This window comes from Perca flavescens, chromosome 13 (assembly GCF_004354835.1).
Source record: "Perca flavescens isolate YP-PL-M2 chromosome 13, PFLA_1.0, whole genome shotgun sequence".
Lineage (NCBI taxonomy): Eukaryota > Metazoa > Chordata > Actinopteri > Perciformes > Percidae > Perca > Perca flavescens.
This window is the reverse complement of record NC_041343.1, coordinates 25,663,007-25,690,787: the sequence shown is the minus strand read 5'-3', so window position 1 is coordinate 25,690,787 and position 27,781 is coordinate 25,663,007. Positions and strand designations below refer to the sequence as shown.

At 40.8% G+C, this 27,781-nt stretch overlaps 2 protein-coding genes across 2 annotated transcripts in view; one reads left to right on the top strand and one right to left on the bottom strand.

Moving 5' to 3' along the window:
- The window catches only part of doc2b (double C2-like domains, beta), a 130,864-nt gene extending 112,510 nt beyond the window's left edge, over positions 1–18,354 (bottom strand). Inside the window, exon 1 of the mRNA XM_028594936.1 lies at positions 18,000–18,354. Within this exon, the coding sequence (XP_028450737.1) occupies positions 18,000–18,354 (355 nt within the window). The remainder of the gene's footprint in view (positions 1–17,999) is intronic.
- The window catches only part of lig3 (ligase III, DNA, ATP-dependent), a 199,067-nt gene that overhangs the window by 134,369 nt on the left and 36,917 nt on the right, over positions 1–27,781 (top strand). The gene's annotated exons all lie outside the window — the stretch shown is intronic.

Genomic DNA, 27,781 nt, shown 5'->3' with positions numbered 1-27,781 from the left:
GCTTAATAAACATGTCATTGTTCTGTACAAACAAGAGACAATATAATCTGCGAGTCGGCCAGACAAGACGCTCCACTTCTGAGATGCTCCTGGGGCCCGTTTCAGAAAGCAGGTTTAGTGAAAACTCTGAGTTTGTTAACCGTGAGATGAGGGAGACTCTGGGTTTTCTGTTTCAGAAAGAGAGGGAACTTCACCTCAGAGTCAGTTACTATGGTAACTGAGTCTGTGAACCTAACCTGGTCAGGAGCAGGTTTTCTTCAAGAAACCTTGAGTTTCTCTCAGTCTCCTCTCTCTGACACAGCGCTCTCTTCTCTATTTCCTCATTCATTCATTCAGTCTGTATCAGGCGCATTTTAGCGCAGTTTATCGGCATGAAAAAAAAACAGGGCTGGTTTATTAACCATGTTAGGCAGACTATAAAACTTTTTTTTTTCTAAAAATGTCGCATTTCCTTTTGTCGACTATCCCGTTGATGAAGAAGCTGTATTATTTCTGCTTTACTTCGCAGGGTGTTATATGTCAGGAGATGATGTTGAAACCCCAACATTAAAATTTTCATATAACTTCCTATTTGAGCGGTATTGTTTTTCTTCCCAGTCTATCAGTTATGTAGCCTACATAACCTTATCCGTCCTCATATCACTAACGTCACCCATCTTATGCTCTTACATCCCAGCAGATTATTTGTGTCGCATTAAGTTTTTTTGCAAACGGCAGTTTTCTTTACAACATTGGTGATGCGGAGCATATTTTAGTAAAGCCACTGTATAGCAAAGAGCTGTCATAAGAGTGTGACTCGCTGGGAAACGTGTTTTAGATGTTTTTGTAGTGTTCCCTGGACACAAACCAGTGAGAGCCACAGTATTGCAGGTGAATGATGTAAACCCTTTGAAATAAAAGATTATGAATTATAATTCTGTCGATGATGGTGCTGCAGCCTCAGTGGGATTAGTAGGCCTACTTTTTCATCCGCAGTATTGCACCTAAATGAAATAGATTATAGGTTCAATACCATTTCACCAGTAATATATACTTATGATTAAATATGATATTAATACACTATATTGGAACTAACGCATTTACTCTAGCAGCAATTTTCTCCCACGCAAATTCTCTCTCTTTTGCAGCAGCCACTGTGTTTTTTTTATTAACTCGCTGTATGTGCGCATGAGTATTTCCACCGACTCGTTTGTTTGTGGTTGTTACCATGGAGAATCGTAGTATCATGGCTCCATTCATGCTGCCTTTTTTATTGTGGTGGTGCACTCGCGTGACCATACTCTGAGTTGATTGAACCAACTCATATCAGCTGTTCCGAAACGGAAAACTCAGAGTTTCCCATCTCAGGGTAAATCAACTCAGAGATCAGGGTTAGACTCAGAGTTTGTTAAACCTCCTTCCTTAAACGGACCCCTGGTGTGGTATGGCGTGTGGCGGAGGATGGAACAAAACCGTAACGCAGCCAGAACGCAGCACAGACGCGCTTAGTGGAAAATAGAGGGGAAGTGATGCCGGATTAGTTCTGGATATTTCCCCCTGGGGTCTACACACTGAGGGTGGTGGGGAAGAGAGTTTGGCTAAAGATCTGGATGATGGAATATGGAGCAGGACTGGGCGTTGATATGATGAAGCCTAGAGGTGAAGGAGTGGGGGAGGGTCCCATCAGTTTGTACTGAGATGACAACTGACAGCAGCAGATAGGAAAACGGATTTTAAAGTTGAGCAAGAGTATCATTGGCTAAGAGAGATTGTGGCAAGATCTGGTTGGACCCACAGAGTAGAAGCCAGAGAGAGAGAGAGAGAGAGAGAGAGAGAGAGAGAGAGAGAGATGAAAATGAATGAGTGAGTAAAGGGAGTCTTACTGATTGAACCTTCGCCAAGCTCCATTTGGTGTTTAGTGTAAATGCATCTCTGGAGGGATCAAGGGGCAGCTTACCAAGGTGCTGCCGACTCATTAGAGTCAGCAGGATCCGATCAAACTGCACTCAGATCTATACAAATGGAGCTTTTCAGGGAAACCACGATCTCTACAGCAGGAGTGCAGGGGGAGGGTTGACAATAGTGTTTTCACAACAAAGCTATGCTGCAAAGAACAATGAATCTTCGAACAGACTATTAGTGTTATTTTCTATAATATGCTCTACAGGCAGAACGTGCCTGGAATATGCTGGAGAACAACAAATTACCGTTAAAAAGTCTGTTGAACATAACCACGCATCACTGCTGCTTATTTTCTTTTGTATTTCATATTTCAACTGACTGACAAGGACCTTGCAAGGTTTTGATTTAAATAAAACATGTCATTAAATATCATCTGTTCACTACCTTTTATTTTCACAATCACTGGTCAGCAGTGTCAACAGTAATCTGAGTCTTCTCCTTCCATAAAAAAAAACACCATTTCTTTTTTTTTTTTTTACAATGCAATGGCCAATGAAGGACAGAGTTACAGGAATAGTATAGACATACACTAGGATACAATAGTTCTGAGGGATTGTCAGTTACACATGTGTTAGCAAATGAAGACACATTTGGTCAGTGCAGGGTTGATTCAGTACTCTACCCTGCATGAGCGAGAACTCATGAATGATTCAAACACCCAGGCAGCTTCTCTTTATTTATCATACTTCATGTTCTCAATATCGACTGCTTCCCCTGCGTCAGAGCACACTGGATCTAGTGGGATCTCTTGGAAGGCAAAATCTGCTGATTGGTTCCGTACGGGCTGCACGCACAGGTTATGTGTTGTTCTCGGCCCTGAGTCTTGCATGTTATCACTGATGGCACCAAGTAGGCTTCATCTTCCTCACACTAAACACAAAACCCGCAAAAGAGAGCTGAACCTCTGTGTAATTAGGGTCTGACTTTGAGAGAGCTAGATGGGTACATAAGGAGAAGAAAGAACTGAATTTCTCTACTCAATTATACAATTACTGTAAATGTCTGCAGAAAGCTTGGAGGTCTGCATCTAATATATGTGGGGTTTGTTCATTTTAATGTCATTTCAGGGGGTGGAGAACACCCCGGTTAGGCATGCCAATGTCAAGCTCTATATGTGTAGATTTCATTCACTAAATGGCAGACTATTGAAGACCTGATTTAAAATAAGTCCTTTGGCTGTTTCAATTTAAAACATATGACATATTACACTATTCTCTAATCCTACTTTGTTGAATGAAGAGGTTTATATAAGAAAAAAATGAGTTTGTGCAACAACGTTGGTATAGTCATCAGGCTATTTTCCATCCTGTTTGACACATTTTGTACACATATCCTGTATGTATTTTTATCTTTCTGACAGTTTCCCTGCCTACAGAATGTTAGGCAGCATTCCCATTTCCACTTTGGCTCTCCTTTCTGTAAATACTCCTCTGGTAGGCGAGTAGGACTCTGATATTCAAAAACTGCTGTGAGAAGTGATATTTGGCTAAAAGGTTTTTTACTTTAAGCCACACAGACGTCCGAGAGCAGTCAACCCACTCTGCCTGGAATAAAAGTAGTCACCACTGAACACAGAGGGCCAGATGTACGTAACACTTTTGCGCCCACTTCAGGCGTATTTGTTTCGCAACGTGCATGTAAAAGCATGGCGAGGTACGTACAAACAGGCCGCACTGAGGTAAAAGCGCAGACTGCCTGTCGGGGGAAATAAAAATGGCGAATTGCGCTTTTCCGTGTCATGCATATGCATTCATGGGAGGGTCAAGGGGAAAGTGTGAGTTTCCCATAAAGAGATGGGAGGAGAAGCGTAAAGTGCGCCTAATTATGTATTCCGCAGTATGTACAAAAAACGCCCGTGAAAGCGCGTCTCTATTTTGCGGTGCAAATTCCCCGCCTCTTAAAAGCAGGTGTAAACCTGGAAGCGGGTTTCCTCGCATACGCCTCCTGGTGAAATGGCAGCAGTAATCCGAGCAAGACGAAGACACAGGCCAAGGAGACGAGCTGAAAGGATTTTTGCCACAAGGATCACACTTTTTCAGTTGAGTGAACACAAAATCATTAAGCGTTCAGATTATGCAATAATACAATTACTGGAAGAAATTGAAGATGACATTGAATCTCCGACTCAGCGTTCACATTCCATTCCAGCAGTTGTTAAACTCCTCGCTACATTACAAATATTGGCATCAGGATCATTTCAAACAGTCATAGCATCAGCAGTGGAAATATCGCAGTATGCACTCAGCCGTATCATAGCACCAGTACTTAACGCTTTGCTACAGCGCAATTTACGGTATAGTGGGTGGAGAAAGGCGCTGTTTACCCGATGAACTGCAGCTTTGGTAAATACGACGTAAGCTGAAGTATCACAGCGTGCGCTTTCTGCGGGTTGGCCATGGCGCTGATAACGCTACATTCGTAAATGTACGTACATCTGGCCCTGAGGGTTTTCTAAGCTCTCTTGATCAATACTTGCTATGAGGTAAAACTACTCGCTGAAGACAGGATAAAATATTTTGGGCTTACTTAGTTTTGTTTGTGGAAGAGTATATACTGTAGGTTTAAGACTAACAAACAATTCAAAAGAAACTAAGAGACTATGCAGAAACATTATGAGTCAGAACACACCTGGGAACCTGCAGGGAGTCAAACCTTTGAAACTCACAGCATCAGTTCTTGGAAATGGTGCTGCCTCCTGAATTATTGTTTGGAGCACTGTGTGGGATTTTTGTCCGGCTGCTCTATTCAGTAAGATACAGATTTCTACCTGGTGGGATGAAAACAAATGCTAATCGAGTGGAGATGAGCGACGAGCTGAAGCCTTTTTTCCCCACTCTGTATATTAAAGTTAAAACAGAAGTGGAAATTAACTAACTACTCAAGTGCTGTTACAAGTACAAGTTTGAGATACTTAAACTTAACGTGAGTATTTCCATTTTTTTACACTTTATATTTCATTATACTTAGCTACTTCATTTCAGAGGGACATAATGTACTCTTTACTCCACTACATTTATGTGACCGTTGTAGTTACTTTTCAAATTAAGATTGTACATACAAAAAAAGATTAACCCACTGGCTCCTAGCTTATATGACTAGTGACTCCTTACAGAAAAACAGCGTTTCACTGCGGCCCCTTGTCACGTTTCAAAATTCCACAAAAATAAACTAAAGATCCAAAAAAGTTCAGAAGATTTGTGTAGCAGAATTTAGGGCGCTTTTACACCTGTAGTTCGGTAGACTGGGTGCGATTCGGGTTTGAAGTTGCAACATTCTTGCATTTTCCATTTGGTTTGCCCCAAACATTGTAAATTGGTGTCACGCGGTCAAAACGGTCGCTTGTTTATTGAAAAGTATATCCGAGGAAAACCAGCTACAACTGTAACATTTTATGTTAACACCTTTGTTTTAAAGGTCCTTATTCCTCAACATTCATTCCAAAAGCTGTGTACAGCCTCCTGGCCAACACTCTGATTTTTGCTCAGTATTTCAAGTACAGCACCTAAGTGTATTTTTCTGTATATTTTTAATAGAATTTCGAATGCAGGACTTTTACTTGTAATAGAGTATTTCTACATTAATGTATTGGGGTACTTTTACTTAGCTATAGTGGATATTTTATAATCGGGTCATTCCCTGTCAAATTGTATAGAGGATTTTGTATACATTTTAGAATTTGTTAAAACCTTATGTATATGCTATCTAAGACCCAAAAATAAGTAAATCATGGGAGTGAGACGTTATGCTGCACAGACGTCAACTGTCTGACGTACCCCCACTTTGTTAATTCGCTGCATTCCTGTTAAATCGTGGACAGTCCCGTATTGACAGTGCTTGGAATTACAAACCCACTTGGCTGGAAAACAATAGTGACATTGTAACAATCCATTGTCTGGCGCAGTGGTTCTCAGCACAAACAGGAAAAAAAGCTCTGTGCCACAACACCTGGTTTCATGTGAAGAAGCCCTGTGTTCACCTGTTACTGTAACATGCCTTGAAGTAGCTTGAAATGATGGAAGCTATCAAACATGGTGTTCCACAGACAACTTATTTATTGCGTTGTAATCAGATACAGGGAAGAATGAGGACTTTCATAGCGTTATACAGTAGTGTGATCGACTGATTTCATGGAGAACCCCGACACCAAACACTAGGTTTCATCAAATGTCACAGCACTTCTACTACAAGGCTGGGGATTTACGTTTTTAAAGGAATATTGATGTGTTTTGTAATGATGCACACTCAAGTTGACTGCTCCCGCAAATGCGCTGGAGAATAGTACAAGGGCTTACAGGACTGTGCTTTGCTATCACGTTAAACCTTAGGTTGTATAAAGGAAGGCAACACTGCTACAAACACCTCAAAGTATCTATGTAAATCAAAGGGAAACGGCACAGAGCTGCTCTTCATGGACTTCTATTCATCTTCCCACTGAAACAGTTCCAGACAGAATGTAAAACAAGATGTGTGATGATGTGAATATGACGCTTCAGAGAGAACAGCTGGAACTAATAGAGTGCCATTAGTCTATAGTGTTTATTTTCAGCAATCTGAGAAGAATGCGTTTAGTTCGAATTTATCATCAGTGAACAAAGGACGGAGTGCACCACAACTGGTCTCAAGTGATTTCCCAGCATGCACGTAAAGATGCAGGGGCGGACAAACTGAGCTAAAAGCTGCAGTAAGCTAAAGAAATATATCCAAAAACTGTATAAACTGTACAGTTACACACTTACTTTCTTTTTAGGTGAAACGACAAAGACAAAAAGTCATAAAAGCTACATTTTATATTTTCAATGAAAATTAAGATAAAATTAAAACCCAAATTCTGAGCAGAAATCATAACATAAGCTTATACTTTTGTGAAGTTCTTTCACCAACCTTTTTCCGGTGATGTGAGGTTCAGTTACAACTCCTCCTCATTTCCCTCCTCACACAAAGTGGAGGTTTAGAGGCTGTAAAGTAACACCATCAAGAACGCCCCTGCACTTATTGATAAAAGTGGATTTTCATGGAAAAATATGTAATTCTTTTAGCCTTCTGAGGTTTTGCAGACCCGAAGCTCCCTAAAAAAAGATGACTCAACTACTGCTACTTTGTGGGGTTGCCAGAAGCGGGCGAGTCATGGATCTTTATGTAAGCCTCTCTGTGATGATATTTTGATTAATTTTATTGGAGACACAGCATGCATACTAAATATGCCTTTAACGCTCAAGATGACAATTAAATGTCACACAGTACTGTGAGAAGTGCTTGATTTGTAATACTGAGCTATTAGTTTCACCTCATCTGCCAAATGATGCAGGTATATTGCTTTGTTGAATTCAGAAAACCACTGCTTGGGATTTTTATTGTCTAATATAACCCTACCAAATCTGTCATGTAATAATAAACACTATTATTCAAAAGGATGAACACCATTTTGGAAATGTCATGAGCTTTCCACCCCTTTTGCCACCCTCAGCCTAAAACATCACCTTAGTACATCCGATACATCATAATCTAATAGTAGTGCTGTCATTTAAGTTATTAACGGCATTAACGCAAACCCATTTTAACGTCGTAAATTTTTTTATCGCAAGATTAACGTTCTTTTTGGCCTAGCAAACTTTGTCGTTTTTTTCACATGCTGTTGCAACAACTAATAACGTTAGAAAAACTACAACACCACACCGGATCTAGCTAGACCGGAAACAAAACAACAGGCACGCCGCATACACTTGTTTGGGCTTGCGAGCCGGCCAAAGAGTAGTAGGCTAACGTTACGTTTTGAGTGGATGGCGAGCGCGAGACGCCGAAATGGATGCCAATAAGAGTCTGAATGGAAAGTTTACTTTTAAAAAGTTGCCAAATGGTTCCATTGACAAGACCAAAGAGATCTGTGTGTTTTGTCGTTATGAACTGATCGCAGCACTTCCAGTCTGAAATACCACTTGATGGCCAAGCACACAGCTGATGCCAATTCTCCGCCCCCTCGTCAAAGCCAGGCGACAAAAGCACAAAGCAAGCCGATCCACTTTCCCATGTTGATAAGAGCATTAAAATGAGAAAAAATAATGGGACAAAAAGAAATCAAGGGACATTTAGAATAGATACAAATGTGCGAATAATTCGAGTTAACTATGACATTAATGCGATTAATTGCAATTAAACATTTTAATCGTTTGACAGCACTCTCTAATAGTAAGAAGTCAGGTTTCCATTCTAATAAAATAATTTTTTTTAACAAATTTCCAGAAAATTAAACAGTTGGTGGTGCTAATTCTCCACTTGGGTGCCATTAAACCATTTCAGAAGAAGATGATGCAACAATGACGTAGTTAAAAGAGCACCAGTCGAAGCTCAATCGATGGAAAAGAATGTGAAAAAGAATGCAGAAAACAGCATAGAAAAATGTTTTTTATCCTCTGCCAAAGAGGTTATTTTTTTGGTTCGAAGGATTACAGATTACTTATTTTTGTAAATAAAATTTTTTTTCAGATTACTGATTTTCATGAAACTTGGTGGGAGGGTATAGCATGGGCCGAGGAGGAACCTGTTACATTTTGGAACAGATCCAGATCCCGGGCGGATACACAGATTATTTTTCATTTTTGTTTACAGTGCAAGATAGGGCATGGCCTTGGACGAGGTCTGCACTCTCCGAATGCTCTTTGAGTTTTATGTATTGATTTGAGGAAGGTTACATTCTACTCATTGTTCCACACAGATGTGATGTTTTCGTCTGCCGCCATTTTTCTTTTCTTTACTAGAACAGAAACTAACAAATAAATCACGTTTGATGTAAATCGGGATTGATTTGCTCTTTTTTTTTATTGCACTTTGTCACATTTTGCTTGTATTGATACATCAACTTTTCACCTCAGGTTTTTTGCAATATTTTGACTTCTGTTGAATTTCTGGCGTTACTTTGATTTTTTTCAAAGCCCAAATTGAAAATGCATGTAAAAACAGGTGGACGGAAAGACTTACTGACTGCACCAATTTCCACTGGCATTATCTACCTTTTCTACAAACAAAAACTCTTGCAATCAATTTTTTTTGCAAGATCCTATGATCACAAAATTATACATAGAATATAGTGGCTTAAACATGCCTTAGGGTAATGTTATGGCCATCGGTTATACATCTCTAAGAAAAATCAAAACAAAACATGAAGAATTCATCTAAAATATAAACTGCTGAATTTATTCTGCAAAGCTAAACATGTAACTCTACCAATTAGCATAGCATAGCAACAGCATTATAAAGTCAGTTACGTTTCTGAGAGGCAGATTCTAAGACGGAACATTCAATGCATGCACCCAAAAGGGATAAAACCTTTGATGATTTTAATGACCCCATAGCCTTCCCACTTTGACTTCATCTTATTCTAAATGAAACTGTATCAAATAACCATGAAAGTAAATGTAATTTCTCTGTACAATTAGTACAGTGTGATTAAAGATTACATACATAATCTTTAAGCCTGCAGTTGTCTGGAGACCATCTGGCAAGACAGACCCCCCCACTCCAAGGAAGTCAAATCCACTTTAGCAGAGCATAAAGGAAACACGCAATACAACTACAAAAGGAAATTCTGCTGCCTGGCTGGTATTAGTCCTGGTGAGCTCAGCAAGCATTTCTAGCCCAACTCTCCTCACGGAGGCCAGGCATTGTGGTCTGCGGTCTGTCTACAGCAGAGCTGTATTGTACTACTCATTGAGTTTGCCCTCCAGTGGGAGCAGCAACTGAGAAACTGAAATACTAAGATGTGGCTTCCAAGAGTCCAAAGAAGCATGGCAGTAACCTATTATCGATCCAGCTCAGGTGGGATGCTGAAGCCTTGAAAGAACTTGAGTTCAGCATCTTCTCAGGGAGTAACCAGAGAAAGTCGGGAGGAAATAAAGAGAGTAAGAAAAACAAGTGTTGGGCTCTGATTTACAAAAATCTCCTTCGATAATAGCTGAGCTCACCCTAAGAAAATCACAACAAAGAAGTGTATTAATTTATATATTACAAACATCTGTAGTACTACCAGTCTATGTCCACGACGTTCCACATCCAGGATTGCTCCGGTGCCGCTAGAAATTCCAAAACAAACCAAAATTGAGAACACAAGTTTAAAGGTTATGACTCAACAATTAATAGGGGTTGACAGGGTCATATAATAAATGGAACTAACATTAATGTTGATGTCAGGGTTTGTTTATATCAGTAATCTTCAGCAGTAAAACAGGTCTATATTTTCAACAATAATCAGAACACACAAAACAAAGATTTTTCCATTAGAAAACAAAGTAGAACTTTTTTGGCTTCATGCGCCACTGAGCGACTTTCATAGGAATGAATGGGGCTCCGCCTCAAACGCTGTATCCACTCCTTTTTGTACATCCATGAGGAGGACCCGCTCCCTATGTAGATATGAAGGGCTCATTCTATGCTAATAAAAACACGATTCTTACTTTCAGGTTATTATACACAAATGACAACATAATTATGAATATTATTGAATTTCTGTCAATGTATTCCCCTAAATCTTACACACTGGTCCTTTTAATGTGGCCTCATTAAACTGCACACAAAACACTCATGCTTTACACCAAAGGATAGAGACGAGAGGCTACAAATCTAAAACTGGTGAATTGAGCGGACAGAGTGCCCACCCACTGCAGTTGTATTTAAGTTAAGTTTTGATTCATCACTTGGCGTGGGCAGAGAAGTGATCAGACACAAGGATTTAATTTAGACAAATGGAGTGACTTCTCAGTAAGGGGGATAAAGCACTCCTCCTGCATACACTCTGTGGTTTAAACTGATAAAAAAAACTGTGGAATTTGCATTTCAAAAACTGAAGCTTTTAAAAGCCTCTGTATCACCAGCCATATTTAAAGACTCTCCTTTTAATGCGTGCAACCAAAGTGTGACAAACTGAAGCCAAACAAAATTTCTCCCCACTGATGGCAGCCCCAGACGCCAAATGGATCTGTGTAATAGCTGGCATTATCATTACATAATGTGCTTAGTGGGATGGAGGGAGGGCAGAGGCAGAGTTTGTATCTGATGAAGCCGTGCTGCTGCAAACTTAAAACACTCCATGGCTTCTGTTAAAAGACAGCACCAATAATAATAATGCATAATGTGAACAGGCTGACAATCTGGCCCGCTTTGTTAGTGCTGGGTTATTTACAATGAAACATGGGATACTACAGTGAGTCATTACTACCGCATGACAGCTTGCAGATATACTCTTAATAGGATTCTACTGTGCTGGGCACGGCGAGGCTGAAATCACTCTTTACATTGAACTGAGCATTATGAGGCTCAGGGGATATTTTCAAGTGCATTGATGCCACCCTCTGTTTTGTAAAGGTCTGGAAAGGGCTTTTGGTCTGGGAGAGTCAACAGATGGCTCAACACAATACACACGTCCTCCTTTTCTGCTCAATACACTAGGTTTATAGGAGATTATCCCATTGATCAGATACCAAAAGCAGTTATACAATACTGCTAAACTGTTTGCAAAGCCAATTTTGTAGAATTGTTTTTCACCTAAACGGCATCGATGTTCTCTTTGGAAAAGGCTGGTGCCTTTTATCGCTCTACTGTAAGCTTAAGAGTTAGCATGGCATATTACTGACTTAGCCTTTGATTTGATGCTGCAAGTCTTGCACTTATGTTACTCAGAAAAGACAAAACGCAGGTGAGAAAAGAACATATTCTGACTATAAACAGGGATGGTGCATGATGACATAAGACATTGTACTTCTCTTGCACCTAACAACGGGGCTGCCATTTCTTTTTATGACATATTCAGGTTTTTGTGGAAAGGTGCTCTTCCTGGGCCACAGAAAGACAGGTACTTACTACTACTAAACTCAAGGTATCTGTTAATAGAGAGTACAAATCCAGTGCTTTTTTTTTTTTCTAATTCAAAATCTATATAAATCATCGCAACTAATGTTTTGTAAATAAACACGAGGCCAGTGATCGCTGTGACACTAAAAACAGTGGAAGGTGGAAGAAGTACTCCGATCATCCTACATTTTATTTTAATATAAGTCCTGTAATTTCGGAATGTTTGAGGCTGAAGTGGCTGTTTATATTGACTATGTGAGATTAATGAAAAAACGGAGCTATTACGTTTATAGCTGGTACTGAAAACATGAGACACTTGAAAAAATTCTTTGGTTCATATATTTTTAAATGCTAGTTGATCCCCTATATTTCTCTCATGTGTATATCACTGTTGATTGGTTTTGCTTACCTTAAAGCTATAGTGCGTAGTTTCTGTCGTCCGCATGATGAATTATAAGTAACAAAACTGTCGGCGCGCCCACATGATACAAGCCTTCTTTGATCCTGCATGGCCCCCTTCTCCACGCAGTTGCTAGTAGCCAAGGAGGAAACGGAGGATTAAAAAAGCATGACGGACTCTACAGAAGAGATAATTACTGTATCTTCACTCGAGTTTCTGTGCGGGAAAGTCACCGGACGGAAACACAGAGAGAGTTGTGTGGAGCTGATAGTCTTAATTCGCTTTGTAGCAACTCATTTGGCAAGGGCTTCAATGTAACAGACATTCACTGTGATCATCATTATTTAAAGTGCCCATATTATGCTCATTATCAGGTTAATAATTGTATTTAGAGGTTGTCCCCTTTAGGTTTACATGGTTTAATTTTCAAAAAAACACCATATGTTTGTTGTACTGCATCACAATAAAGGAAAGGGAAAAAGCCATTTACTTTTTCTGACATTCCAGTTTCCTTTGTTTTAGACACTTCCCTCCTGCTCTGACTGCATCTTTCCTCACCAGTTGACAACTACAAACAAACACTGTAGCTCAAATCTTGTTCTGAGGAGACAACAGTACTGCCAGAGCGAGACATCTCAGGGGAGACCTGTATGTGCATACATTACCCCCCGACCACCAAACCAACCTGCACTAGCCTGTCAACACAAAAGGCTCTGAGGCTTATCTCTCAGGAACACAAGAGCCTGCTCTGTCATGTTGGTCATGCGGGTCATTTCTCCTGGCCGCGGCAGAGACGTGGCCCTTTACACCCACTAAAAAACAACCATTAATTGATGTGGCAGAGATTCGGATGTCTAATTGCTTTTGATTTCCCCCCTTCGCGGGGGAGCTTGGACACTTGGTGGGTGATGCACTTTTCTGTTTCAATTAAAATCAAGGTTGAGTCACAATGAATCAGAAAATGCTGCTGTTATGCAGATTAGCCAGCAGGTTCTTAGCGAGGATTGAGATATCCCTGTGTGATTTGGTACATTAGGGAGAACACTGCCCCATCCTCCCCCAGAGGAAGCATGCAGATACTGGATCAAGTCCCACAGGACCGTGAAGAGGCAATTTGGGGCAGCGCTGGATCTTTCAAATCACAAGCAACAGGAAGAAGAGAGTTCCTTTCTTCTACATGTCACGCAGCAGCAGGGTGAAAGTCAGTTTTTGAAAGACAATCCTACAAATTCAAACTGAAGCCGCTTTTTCATTCGGATCATAGCAACTCCTGCTGCACCGTCAGGAGGGAGAAATTAGTTTACCTCAGAGTGTGAGTCATATGTATCAGGCCAAGAATGATCAGCTCAGATCAAATCAGCTTCACAAGTGTGTTCAAACTAACCCTCCAAGATACAGTTGGAAACATACACAAGCTAAGATGATAAGACACAAGAATGTGGTTAGAAAATCCATTCCATTACTGTTATTCTTATAAGCTTGTTGCCAGTAGAAGCTGTTATGTGCGCAAAACTGATATGTGTTCCCGGCTTTTATAGTGAGCTTTCATCAAATAGCCTTGGTTTCAGCTGCCCTTCAGCAAGTCTTGTTAACACTGCTTAAATCCCAAAAGAGAAATCCTTTCACATTGTTGCACAACATCAATCTGCAATGCTTGCTTCACATTTCATGACTTATTTATCATGACATTTTGCTTTTCTTTATTAGGACTGATTTCTTTACATTACATTTTTACCAGAGGAAAGAAAGTAATTTCTCCTTAATCAAAAAAAGCATACAGACACAAAACCATATGTCTTACGGCTGTATTGCATTGTGGACCATTAGGGCTATGTGTACAAATAATTCCTCACTGTAAGCTTTGGTGCAAAATGACAAAGTGAAAAAGTGAATCTGAGACTGACACCAGAATCTGATGATGAGCCAGGTATATGACATGTAGTGCTTTGGTGTGACTTTTCCTACATAATGTACAGCAGGTCTTAATAACGGAGTCTATGTGGCCGTTCCTTTAAGCAGACTGGTGCTGCTGCAGTAGTATTTTGTTTATACGTCTTCTGTTTCTCCTTTCAAACTCCCCTGGCAGCAGCAGAAGCAGCAGCAGCAGCTTGGGATTATTTGGGACATTGCATCAGAATCAAACAGCCACTTATTTATTTTTTTATTTCAGTGCTTTCATTAGACACGTCAACTGGTAGGTGTGGTAATGAGGTGAAAAGCATGCAGATGACTCAGACTTTGGATGACCCACCCAATATTTGTTATTTACAATGAATTGCTTTCATATTTACTCAGATGCTCCTTCCTCTTTTTTTTTTTTCTTTAAGTGGATCATCAGTGTAATCATCCTGCATCACTGATGACTCTTCAGGTGATTGTAAAATCATTAAGATGATGCTCCGGCAGATGTTTGTGTCTAATTGCCTTATTAGCAGGGAGGATGGAGAGGAGCTGTGGTTTTGACCTTTACATAAACTTACAGTTTGACTGATCCTCAACTGACACCTTAAAAACAAGTAAGGAAGTAACTGTGCACTAGCACCAATATGATAAAGTTACAGTAAGTTTATGCATGCCACAGCATCCCAACACCTGTTGCATTTATACACCATGTAAAAGGCATGACGCAGCTGATTGGATAGCTAATGTTATCAAGAAAAGCCAACCGAAAATAAAAGTAAGCCGTAGTGACGGATTGAAATATGTATGTCTTTTCAAGTTGCATAGGTAATGTTTAAGACCTCAGTACGCTGTAAGTCGCCCCATGTGTCTTCCCACCATGTTTAAAGGCAAAAGTGTTTGTATCTGTTCTGAATGGCCACACAGCTGCAGTTATCCTCCTCATATTGCATTCTCCAATTTCTCTCCAAGAACTCTGTCTTGGCATGTCTTTGTAGTGGCTGCACGATGAATTAGTACAAACTAGAGATGGCCCGATACCATTTTTTGCTTCCCGATACCGATTCCGATACCTGAACTTGTGTATCGGCCGATACCGAGTACCGATCCGATACCAGTGTGTCATATATTTTATTATGTTTTAACAGCTGTATACTACTATACCTGTATGGATGTGATATTATTTCTATCTTTGCTGTCAGTCTGGCTCAGGTTAAACTCTTTGTGAAACATGAACACCCACAGAACTTTATTTTATTTTCCAGTTTGACAGTCAGTTATAACGGAAAAAGAACCTAAATAAAGTACTTTAACGTAGATTTTCTTTAGGGCTTTATTACGTGGTATCGGATCGGTGCATAAACTCCAGTACTTACCGATACCAGCGTTTAAGGCAGTATTGGAGCCCATACCGATACTGGTATCGGTATCGGAACATCTCTAGTACAAACGGGCACAATGGTGCACACTCTCGGTAAGCCTCTCCTCAAAGGATTCATAGTGTTGCACCTGGTTGTACAAACACGAAAAGTAAAAGAAAAGAAAAAAGGAGAGCTTGGGAGAAAAGTTACACCTCCGCACACGTGGCCAATCACTGTGTAAAGCAGGCATGTTTGTCAGATTGTCTGTTTTAGAAAGTTACACAAATTTGGAACTGCCAGATAGTGGGTGGTGATATACTGTTTGTGGATTTGACAAACACTTTGAAGAATATTGAGCTCTTGACTTTTCCCAATCAGAACTCCATCAGTAAGTGGTGTGCCAGAGTAGCCATTTTTGGGGTCTTGCCCCTAAGATAATAGTGGGCAATGGTAAATGGACAGCGCTTGTACATTGCAGCACTTTCATACCGTATAGAGCACTTTAGTTTATTTGCCTCTCATTCACCTATTCAAAACTCACTGGCCTGACAATCGGGAACAATTTGGGAACCCAGGTAGACAGGAGGAGTCAGGGATCTAACAAAATGTATCTACTGTATGCCTAGCTGCACATTAGAGCAACAGGTAGAAAAGCAGCTAATGGTTTCTTGTGCTTTATCTCACTTGTCTCACATGTACTGCAGTGTGTCCCACCCATATTTGCATGTATCACTGCAAAACCAAGATGGATTTCTTATCTGGCTCACACATGCACATACTTAGCTAAAAGTAACTGTTTTTTTTTTTTATCTGGATGTGTAAATGGAGTCATAGTGAACGTTTACCACACAACAAATCCCTGGACACAACTGGCCGGCTCTTTGTGGATCTGGAGTTAGCAGTATGCTATGAGTCTGAGAGAGCCCAGAAGTATCACATGGCACTTGAAAATAAAAATTCCCACACACTTCACATTGCACCAACAAAGGCATTTCGAAACAGCATGTTGTGATAGCTGGAAACAAAAGAGCCTCAGAAAGTTGTATATGGCTACAGAAGTCAAGTCTCTTACTAATTGAGGACTGCTCTCACAAATAAAGGGACAATGCGTCTCTCCATCTCTCTTTCCCTACTGAGTGAAATCCTGGTTTCATGGTGGAGGTTATACGTAGAGCAACATCTGCCAGGCCCGACCTCCTCTGCTCTCTACCATCCCCCCACCTGTCCAGTTCTGGATTAGAGATGGCAATGGCCTAACCCCCCTCCCTCCGCATGGCGCTCTGCATGGATTAACGCTAAAAGAAGATGCACTGCTGTCACACATTAACCTGCAGTCACAATCAAACAGTCTCTTGTGCAGAGAACACCCGTGACAAACCTCTGTAAAGGGTTGTTAGAATTTGAAACAAACACACCGTGAAGTTAATTCTGTTTTTGTGCACTGTGAGAGCAACATGTTATTCAGAGCGAGCTGTTCAGAGGCAACCGAAATGCTATAACAGAGACTCTTGACTGTTTTCACTGTTTCAGTGATTTAGCAGACGGATCCTAAGGTTTGTCAAAATGATGCCGGTAGCAGCAGCTTTCATTATGGCACTACCTTTAATCGAGTCCTCAGCACTAGTGCAGACTGTCGTATCATCTGTCTGTGAACATGTTTGCTGGGAGTGAAAAGGGTTTTGCAGGATGTGGAAGGAAAGCTTCTATGTATTAAAGTTGTTATTGCTCCAATAGCTGTGCTGCATGTTACTAATTTCCATTATTATTCATCCACTTAAACCTGTTAGATTAAAGGAATGACATTCAGCATAGGCTTTCTCAAAGGAGCCTCCCCCCTGTGATGGAGGCACATATAGACGCAAACAGACACACATATCTTTATGCTTTGGAAATTAACACAAAAACAGACTGACAGACGAACAATATGCTCACACAATCGGAACTTGCCCTTGCCCAGCCAATACATGGGCTTACAATTGCAGTCAGACTCTGCTGAGCGCAAAACTGCGACTATTGTGAAGCCATGAATCACTCAGCCCTGTGAGACTGATCAACAGTATAGACTGAGCACCCGGTAGACACTGGGAATGTGACAAACGCACACATACACACCGGTCGTCACATACATGTAATCATTTGCTTCAATAAAATCGCACATATCATCCTTTCAGTTGGAGGAGCGCAGAAGAGGAGGAGGAGGAGGAGGAGGAGGAGGAGGAGGGGGGAGCTGTATTCTTTGCAGCAACAGTTGGCTGTCTGTCTGAGAGGGAAAGAGTTAGCTGCAGCACAGGGACACACAGCACACACATACGGCAGGTGATTGGAGATAGAAAGAGATGGACGGGGGAGCCGAGAGAAGAAAAGGTGATAGATAAAGCCACAAAGCCACACGGCTGGAGGGATGCCTGGCAACCAGTGGCAAAAATGGAGATGCAGTAATAAGAGAAAGGGAGAGGTAGAGGAAGAACTAAAAGGGATAGACACACACACATAAAGACATGTTGGAAAACACCATGGTAAACAGCAGGACGGAGACGACAAGAAGAGAAGTCATCACTCACTGGAGTCATCGGAGTCGTATCCTTCCACGTCAGGCTCCTCGTCCCTCTTGGTGGCCTGCAAGGGGGCGGAGGCTCCGGCACAAGCCCGTTCTGGTTTATCCTCATTTGGGCGGTCACTTTCGACAGCGGCGGTGGCCGAGGCGGTGGCCGAGGTGGTGGCCGAGGTGGCGGAGAGGGCAGGGCTCAGGGGCCCGGCGTGGCCCACTTGGTGGGGCGCAGCAGGGGGGAGGCCCCGCGGGTAACGGGGGAAGTAGTCGGAGATCTGCTTGATGGGCTGGATGGGGCCAGGGCACACGTCAATGGCCATGTGCTCCTGGATGCTGATGGTGGGTTTCTCGCCTTTGCGTTGTGTCATGCATGCGGTCCAGCCCGGAGCCTACTGCCCAAAACCAAAAACACTGACAAAAAAAAAGAAAAACAAGATAAACAGACCCACCCCCCTCGTCCTCCTTCTCCTCCTCCTCTTGCTTCTCCGTAAGAGGCCGATGTTGTCCTGGGTGGGTGCTGATGGGTGGACAGGTCCAGGTGATCTATGGATGTCACCACACTGGTCTACATGGAGATCTGGAGGCTGCTGCTGCTGCTGATGCTGCGTCTTCCAGTGCTGTCCTCAGACCCAGACCATGCTGTCTGACAGCCTCACACACACTACTACCAACCCTCTCGCTCTCTCCTCTTCCTATACCCCCACACTCTGCCCACGTCTGCGCTGCCTATCAGAGAGAGAGAGAGAGAGAGAGAGAGAGAGGTGTGTGTGAGGGAGTGTAAGGGAGTGTGAGGGAGAGGGAAGGGATTACAGAGGAAGGAGGGAGGGATCAGCTGATGTCACTGCCTAGCAACCGAGCGGTAAACAGGAGCCGTCGGCCGACGTGCTTAATTATGATATTAACCCCATCCATCTGTCGGTGGGAGGGAAGATCCAGCGCGGTGCCAGACGTGTGAGTCTAAACCTCTGGTGCTATGTTAACCTGGTCAATGAGCCATGAATTGATGCTTTGTGTTCGTGATATACGTCCAGGATTTTTTTGTACCTGAGAACGTTTTTTTTTTTTTTTTTTTTTTTTTTTTATTTGAAAACATGTTAAACGAATTAACCATTTGAGTTTAGTTTAGATTCTTTACATTGTTGAGGCCTTCCACTGGCATTTAAAAAAAAATAACATCTTTAATATCAGTGGTTTTTAGTAGACGTCGTTGAAGACGGGGCCACTCGGAGCAAAATCTCCCCTCTGGCCACAAAATGGCTAATGCCGCCCCTGCCTGCTACCTCTTTTCTGCCATCGCACCCGGATATTTCTTTTTTTTAACTCTCCTTGCACACTAATTAACATACATGCCTTCATTCATCCTTTCATTCATGCACACTTGCCTGTTTAAATGCACCGACCTATTTCCACATCCCCGTGTACCGATTATGCGCCCTGATGTTATCGCACGTTTCTTAATTGCTTACCATCTGTTGCAATTGTGTGGGTGTTGGTGGAAATCTGTGACGCTGTACACTTTGACACTCGTTGCATATGACCACATTTCACAACTGTGCAACAATCTGGTTGACATGATTAACTGTGACATAATTATGTCTTGTTAAAGCTACAGGTGAGACCTTTATTTAAAAATTACACCTGTCCTCTTGTTGTACATTGGTCTCAATAGATCCAGTAGAATTACACATATTTCTGGGTAAAGTCGTTCTGTCTTTTAAAACTATAAACAGTAATCCTCTGCTGCCAGTTGGTACTGCTCAAGATCCACATGTTGCTTTAAATTCAAAGTCCTAAGTGTCATTTGTATATATTCAAAATATAAATATAAATAAAACCACTAACATACTAGCAAGTGCCCGACACTTTTCCTGTAACACATTGCATAGAGAGACTCATAATCTCTCGGGAGAGGCTCTCCCTGCAGATTTACTGAGAACTATGCAGCAGCTCTGCCATCACGCTCACCCATTCACAAACAGAACAAACATGTCTACAATGAACAGATGATGCAGCACCCTCTTGTGTTCTCTGCCAGCAACAAAAATAGAGCATTGGGAAATTAAAATTCAAAGGCTGTACCCGAGCAAATAGGCTGTTTTACAAAGTAATTTGACACAAGATGGAGATATTTGAGCTCATGCAGCTGGTGCTCTTTTTCAGCACTTTTTGCTGTTTTTATTTCGAATCACAATCTATGCTGTGTTATGAATTAGCGAAGGATGCTTAACATCACTGCCAAGGACAGCTACCCTTTTACCTCCAGAACACCACCACTCTCTTTTGGTGATTTCTGAACAGTTGGGCTCAATTATGTGCTCCTCCACTACAAGGCATGGCATCCCCACAGGATACATGTTGAGGATTCCCTGCCTGTCATTAGAAGCTGACAAAGTCATTCTTAAAAATAGTGAAACATCAGGTCCAGTGGATCAGTTTGTTTTGACTCAACAAATCCCTGTTAATTCCAAAGACTTGAATAAATTGTGTTTGTGCTTTGGACATAGTTAGAGGCAATTCATTATTTTACACCCCTGTTCATTTTCCCACCAGTCAGATAAGGTAACAACACTGGAACTTGTTATTTTGCACCCAAAAAAAGAATATTCTTTGGTGGTTTATTGTAGCCACACACATAGACAATGAGGGCTTTAGAGAGAGACAGTTGAACCATGATTGTCTGTGAACAATGCATTGAGAGATAGCAGTGTGGGACTCTGGGGTATTTAAAGTAGCCCTCTCTCAATGCCTAGCCACTCAAAGGCAATTATCTTGAAAGAGCAGTGGCCAAGTCAATGGTAAACACGAGTGGAGCACTGGTAACCTTTTCTATGAAAACACAAAGACCAAAGAACCCCCAAGCGCCAGCTGCCTGACAAATAGCATCAGCACTGTGACAATTTGGAAGTGCAGAATGAAGACAACTTATCAACTTGAGATTCTTCTTTGGCAGACTTTATTATTATTATTGATTTTGATTTTGCAACAAGGCTTTAATGATCAGACCAAAGAAATCACAACACTGCCAGTTATTGTAAACAAATCATACTGTAAGTACCCTTTTTGTCTCCAGTATGTATTTAAACCCAATTATTCCCCCACCCTTGTCATACTGTTTCTTCCTCTTCACATAGAAAATACTAATTTAAGGCTGCAAATGACAGTAAATGCAGATTTGGTGTCAAATGTAATGACTCTTTATGCTTTAAATGTACAACATATTGTCCATCACCGTCTAATAGCAAAATTGTTTATATCTGTTCTGAATGGACACACTCGAGGACAGGGCGAAAAGCCTGTCATCATAGCTTCCTTCTGGCTGCATCCCACTGCCTCCCCTGTCTGGCTCTGTTTTATGTGTGTCTCGTAACCTTGACGCAATGAACTGGGATAGCGCAGTACACACAAAAAAGTAGCACAAGTAGTTGTGTGGAGAAAGAGGGGAAAAAAAAGAGTGAAGAGAGAAGTTTAAAGTGGGTTTGATTGTTGGATGTCTGTTTCAGAAAGATTACAAAACTTTGCCTTTAGAAAGGAGGTTTCGGGCGCTGTTAGACAATCCATCAAGCCGTTTGAGTAGAGCATTCAAAAATGAAATGGAAGACGCTCGCCCTATTCTGTAGACTCCACAAATACAGTATTATTGAATAATGAATCATGAAGCAGCTGTTTGCTTATCTGTCCGTACTCAATTAATGTCAATAAGGAAATAACATTATCCACTATGGTTGCAATCTGGATCATGAGGGGAGTTCACCAGTGTCTTCTGTAGCATTTTTCTGAGCAAAGTTGAAGTAGTTTAGAATACAGAAACAAAACATAAATTAAAGTTTCTTAATATCAAACAATGCTGGTTCTATAAAAAAGTATTGTATGTTGTTTTCCCCTTCATGAGGGTCAAATGTCTGCCACAATATCTTAACAGAAGTACAGTGCTGCTCATGAGTATTGGAACCCCTGCTACAGTTGACTAAAAAGAGGAATAAAAAAATCATCTTTTGGAAATTGATCTTAATACCTTAATTGAAAAAATTAGGAAAAATCCAATCTTTGAGAACACCTATTTTCTTTGTGAATGAATAATGTATCGTAAATAAATAAATGTTTTTCCTTAAAATACAGGGGGGCATAAGTATAGACACCCCTATGTCAAATACCCATAGAGGCAGGCAGATTTTTATTTTTAATTAAAATGGCCCCACATCATCACATACCCTTCACCATACCTAGAGATTGGCATGGGGTACTTTCCATAAGATCATCTCTCAATGCAAATCAAACCAGCTATTAGGCTAACTGAAAGTACCCCATGCCAATCTCTTGGTATGGTGATGGGTATGTGATGATGTGGTGCTATTTTAATTCCAAAGGCCAAGGGAATTTTATCAGGATGCGTAGTATCCTGGATCCATGAAATAACTGGCCTTTAAAAATAAAAATCTGCCTGCCTCTATGGGAATTTAACATAGGGGTGTCTATACTTATGCCCCGTGTATTTTAAGGAAGAACATTTATTTATATACGATACATTATTCATTCACAAAGAAAATTGGTGTTCTCAAAGGTTGGATTTTTCCAATTTTTTTCAATTAAGGCATTAAGATCAATTTCCAAAAGATGATTTTTTTGTATTCCTCTTTTTAGTCAACTGTAGCAGGGGTTCCTATACTCATGAGCAGCACTATATGTCACTATTGTATCTCTCCAGTCCTTCCTCCAGTCCCCTTTATGAGAAGTGCACTCCTGTGGTAACTTATTGACAGTTTCGTCTTGGAGCACCCAGACCGAGCTCTCCCAAAATGTGCTGGAGGTCCAAAAGCTTCAATATAAAGCACCTCAAATATGAATACATTACACACTAAATGTGCCACTCAGGGCAGATGATTTTCGCTCTGAAGTTGACTTTATGTTTCTGGAAATACAAACAGCCTGGTGACCATGTTTTCTGTGGGTAATGATGCACACCGAACATTCATTCATTTTGGATGTTGATGGCAAGTCATCACCTCATTGGAACTGTAGTTGTTGAATAACTGAAAAAATGTCTCTGTTCCAAATAATGAAGTGTTCACAGTTTTGTACAGAAAGTTTTGTTTATTTACTGAAGCGATTGAATAGGTTGCAGTCAGTTATGCATTTATATTCACACGATGATGGCCTTATTGCCAATACTGTGAGAAAATAGTCTCTGTCTGGATGAGTTTACAAACTGGATTCTTCTCAGCAACTGTTTACTGAAGACTGTTCTGAGAGTTACTGAAGTTACTGTTACTAACGTTCTGAGAATCTGGAGAAATTTGTTGAAGTTGCAGCTTTTATTGGATTAACGAAACACACATTACTCTCCCACCACTTCTAAATATAGTCATTTGTTAATACTTTCAGGCTTGTTTCAAAGAAGAGCATGTCCCATGTCCCAAGAACAGAGTGATCTTCTTCATAAGATAACTGTCAGGATGTCTCAGGTACAGCTAATGAACTGCACTGTATAAATTTGGAAGCTGCTGTATGTAGAATACCAGACACCAGCCCATTAGTTGATAGATGAAAAAGAGCTGGCGCGTGGTGCAGCACTTTGAAAACATCTGTCAAATCAGAGTGGGCAGGTGGAACACAGTACATAGTACGTGCCCTGGACTTTACATCCTACAAGCTGTTGTGGATGACTGATGTGGAAATATAAATCACTCCTTAATCTAGTCCAATACACACTCTACCGTTATGGGGTTGTATGAAGTACTTATACATAGTCAGCGCAGTAGATGGCGGTCGGCACGCCTGCAGTTTGAGAAGCAGGCAGGAGTACCTACTCGGAAGGTAAGCAATGTACTGCTGTGGATGGGGGCAGCAGCAAAAGTATTTTAGCCACCTTAAAGTAGGCCCACCTAAAACAATTGTGTAAACTATATTTACAATATTTTCACAGTTATAGCTTGCTGTCAGACAGTCCTGTTTAAGTTTACACTGGGGGACCTGAAGCCGTTCTAAGCTCTCATCAAAGCCACCAGACTCCGACAAAAACATCCCTAAGAAGAGGGACTGGACAAGCTGCGTCCTTGATGATTAAGCTTCTGAGAAAATCTAAATCAGCAGAGAGAGAGAAGTAAATGATTGTTGGACTGTCTTAACTCCTACTTCCTCCTCTGCTGCTGACTTCTCTCTGCTAAATAACAGTTAGCTATCTATTGGACACTAACAAGCAGCTTTGTACACAACTGAGTCCTAAAGCAGTCTTTGTTACGCTGTTGTTATTCAGAGCAGGAGCGTAAATGAAGAAAGGATAAATGATCTCTGCGAAATTGCGTGCCATGTCTGGAGAACGCTGATTAATGGTCTCCTAACAAGCGCTCCAAGGAGGCTCTGCCACTGCCATCACCCAGGAATTCAGTGTAAATGAGGGAGTCAAGGGTAAAAGTGACCTTTTCAATTAAGCTTGTTCATAATGGCCCTTACTGATGCGTGTAATTTGGGTTGCACACAGACAGATTTGAACTTACTTTTCTTACACATGGCGAGACTCATGCATTTATGTTGTAGCTCTGCCAAACTGCTAGAGGTAGGACAGCTCTAATGGCTTAGCAGCCTAAGCAGGAACCAACCGCACCAATGGGTGTTTGGCTCTAGTAACTGCCAAGACGATGGGGAGTGTTAAACCCAAGGCATCAAACTACTAAGTGTTTTTGGTTTCTAATCTTTGCATGGCCTAAACAGATTTTTATTCTCCCCAGGTCCCATACAGTACAACAGATCAACATGATGTCAAACATTGAACGACAGTGTTTGAAACGTGAAGACATTCTTGCTCCTTTGTTCCATTATGAATGGCTTTCAGGGACAAACTGTCCTTCCTGAGAGGCTGAATGAGTCTGTAATCTGTAAACTGAGAAGCAAAAGGACTGTGTTCTGCTTATGTTCAGTGTTGAAATGTAACTAGTAGTACATTTACTCAAGTAGCCTACTCTACTGTACTAAAGTACAATTTTGACATACGTAATCTTTACTAGTACTTAGTATTTCCATCCACTTCTACTCCACTACATTAGGGGAGGGAGATATTGTACGTTTTACTCCACTAAATTTATTTGAGACTAATTTTTACATGGCAAATGTATGATAGGCATATATGATATGATGCAGTAGCCTGTTATACTATTAATGAACCCAGTAGTATACAATGTATCTAAAAGTGGCAACCACATTGACAAACTACAACATTAAAATGCATGTAAAAAAAAAAGGGGGAAGTTCCCTGCGCTTCTGCAGACCACAACAATCCGGTGCAACCAAGGCAGGACACAACAGCATAAATAGCAAATTGCTGGTGCAACACAGATGTCTTCTTAATTGATGATTTATTTTTTTATTATTTATTTTTTTTACGGTGCATAACAGTGACTAACGTTTCAATGTATGGTTACATCTTCATCAGAGTCCTTGGAGAGAATGGGCAATGGAGCCCTTAATAAGGATTATCAACAGGAAGACATCTGTGTTGCACCGGCAATGTTTTGCTATTAAAATGCATGTATTTGTTGTGATGAAAACAGAATACTATAATATAATTATACTACTACTGTTGAACTGTCTGGGAGAGTTTTACTAGACTTAATGACAAAATGGCAAATACAGTCATCAAGCGTTTTAAGTTTGGCTTAAATTTAAATTGAGTGTATCTTCCCCTTGAACATCTACTGTTAGTAACAGCCATTCATTAGAAATTCATTGAAGAGCGGATGTTTAAGAAATCATTATACAGTAAGCTTGTATCTCATCTATACGTCTGCTAACCCTGCCCTCTGGTGGTCACAGCATAGACTTTCTGCTTCAGGAAATGGATAAAATGTTAGTATCCACAGAAGATGCTTCCTTTTCTTCTACACAACTGTGAGAACAAGCTCGGGCTCCCTGTGATCCTGGAGAAAATGTAATTCATTAAACATTAGTGTGGAAGACGGTGACCTGTGACGTCAGCCTAATTGATGCAACCGAGCAATCAGCTGGCACGGTCTGCATTTATAAGCCCCTGATGATGGTTTTTAAGCAAAAAAGAAACAGCAAAAAGGCCTTTTTAACTCGACTTCTTAATATCATATGACAGAGATAAACTTTTTTTTTAATACTTGGAATTTGTCTCATAACACAGCAAACTAGACAAGACCGATGTAAAAAAAGCAAAAACAGACGGAAGGAAAGGAAAAAACACAAAAAAACACACAAAAACACACACACACACGCACATGCACACACACACACGCACACGCACACGCACATACAGTACATAGGTGAAGGGCTGCCAGAATATCCGAGTGCAAGTGCAATGCATGCTCAGATTAAGGGCGTAGCATAGCAGCAAACACACAAATTAGACATTTAGGTCTCATCAAGCAATATCAAAAATGGTTTCCACACCTTGAAAAAGTATGTTTGTGAATTCCTTTTGTTAAAACCAATCTGTTCCATCTTAGCCATAAAAAAGCATTTCAGTGAGCCACCACCTGAAACACGGGGACAGTGGAGACTTCCAATTGAGTAATATTATATTTCTTTTAGCTGCACCCATGCCTGCTACCTTTTCAGGTTTCTTATTTCCTTGTCCTGTGTCCCAGTTAGCCCTCCAGTAAGCCAGCATACATACACAGTACACACACTGTATGTTATATGTGTTATTGATTACACATGTTTATTCCTGCTATGACATGTCAAACTTCCTGCTGTGAAAAGGCCTGTTGTGCCTCTACTATGTCCCCAACATCCTGCCAGGGAGGAGCTGCAGATCCTATCTGGTTGGTCCATGCTGCACAGGCTGTTCTCACTGCCATCTACCTGTTGTATGTATGCTTTAATATGTAGCCTAAATGACAAAGAAGTCACTCAGTTGTTTGGTATTATATTATCTAAGCCATATGGGGCACAGGGCATCAATAACACTTCCTGCCAAGCTGCATTTATAGATTTTTCTTGATTTTTGGTGACATGTCGCTGCCTCTCACATTACTCATTGGAACCATTTTTTATGTAAAATATAGCTTAGTGCAGCTTTAATAAGAAGGTTACTATTATTAGCCAAAGAGAGTTTTAATAAAATCATATTATTTACAGACGTGCATGTGCACATTTCTTCATACATGCCAATTTTCCTTTACTTGCAGGCATCTAAATTTGGTTCACTTGAAAGAACGGAGAGTCCTTTCCATGTGGTGTTGATAAATGAGAATAGTGTGGGAAGGTTTGGTCCGGCTGTGTTTTGGAGCTGCCTTCTGTGTGTTTAAAAAGGGTTGTTTAATTCAGGTTCTGGTTGCTGTACTATCTCTCCAGTCAGTGGGTTTCACCAACCAATCTTGGTGTCCAATATTAGAAGTAAACTGATGACCGATAATGACAGCATCCTAATGTCCTCTCTAACTCCTCCCACACAAGCTCCAACATACTGTATTGTCGGCATTGCCACAACAAGTGGTTGACTTGTAGTCAGGCGCCTTACTCTGAAATTACACGTGATTACACCCCGCTGTGTGCATCTATACCACTATGCAGTACATACAGTACACTGTGTATTACCTACTTACCATAGGACATATTCACGTCATTTCTCATGAATGCTACATTATAATTTACTATTTATAGACTGTGTGCTGTACTGTTTGATTGTGTGGAAGATAAGGTGCTTTATTTATATATATATTAATAGTGTGTGTGTGTGTGTCAATATGCACTCATTTCTTTCTTCAGTGTTTGATGCTGTTGCTTATAATGTATATAGTTTGTCAACAACTGTATCAAAATAAGTTTAAAAAAACGTGC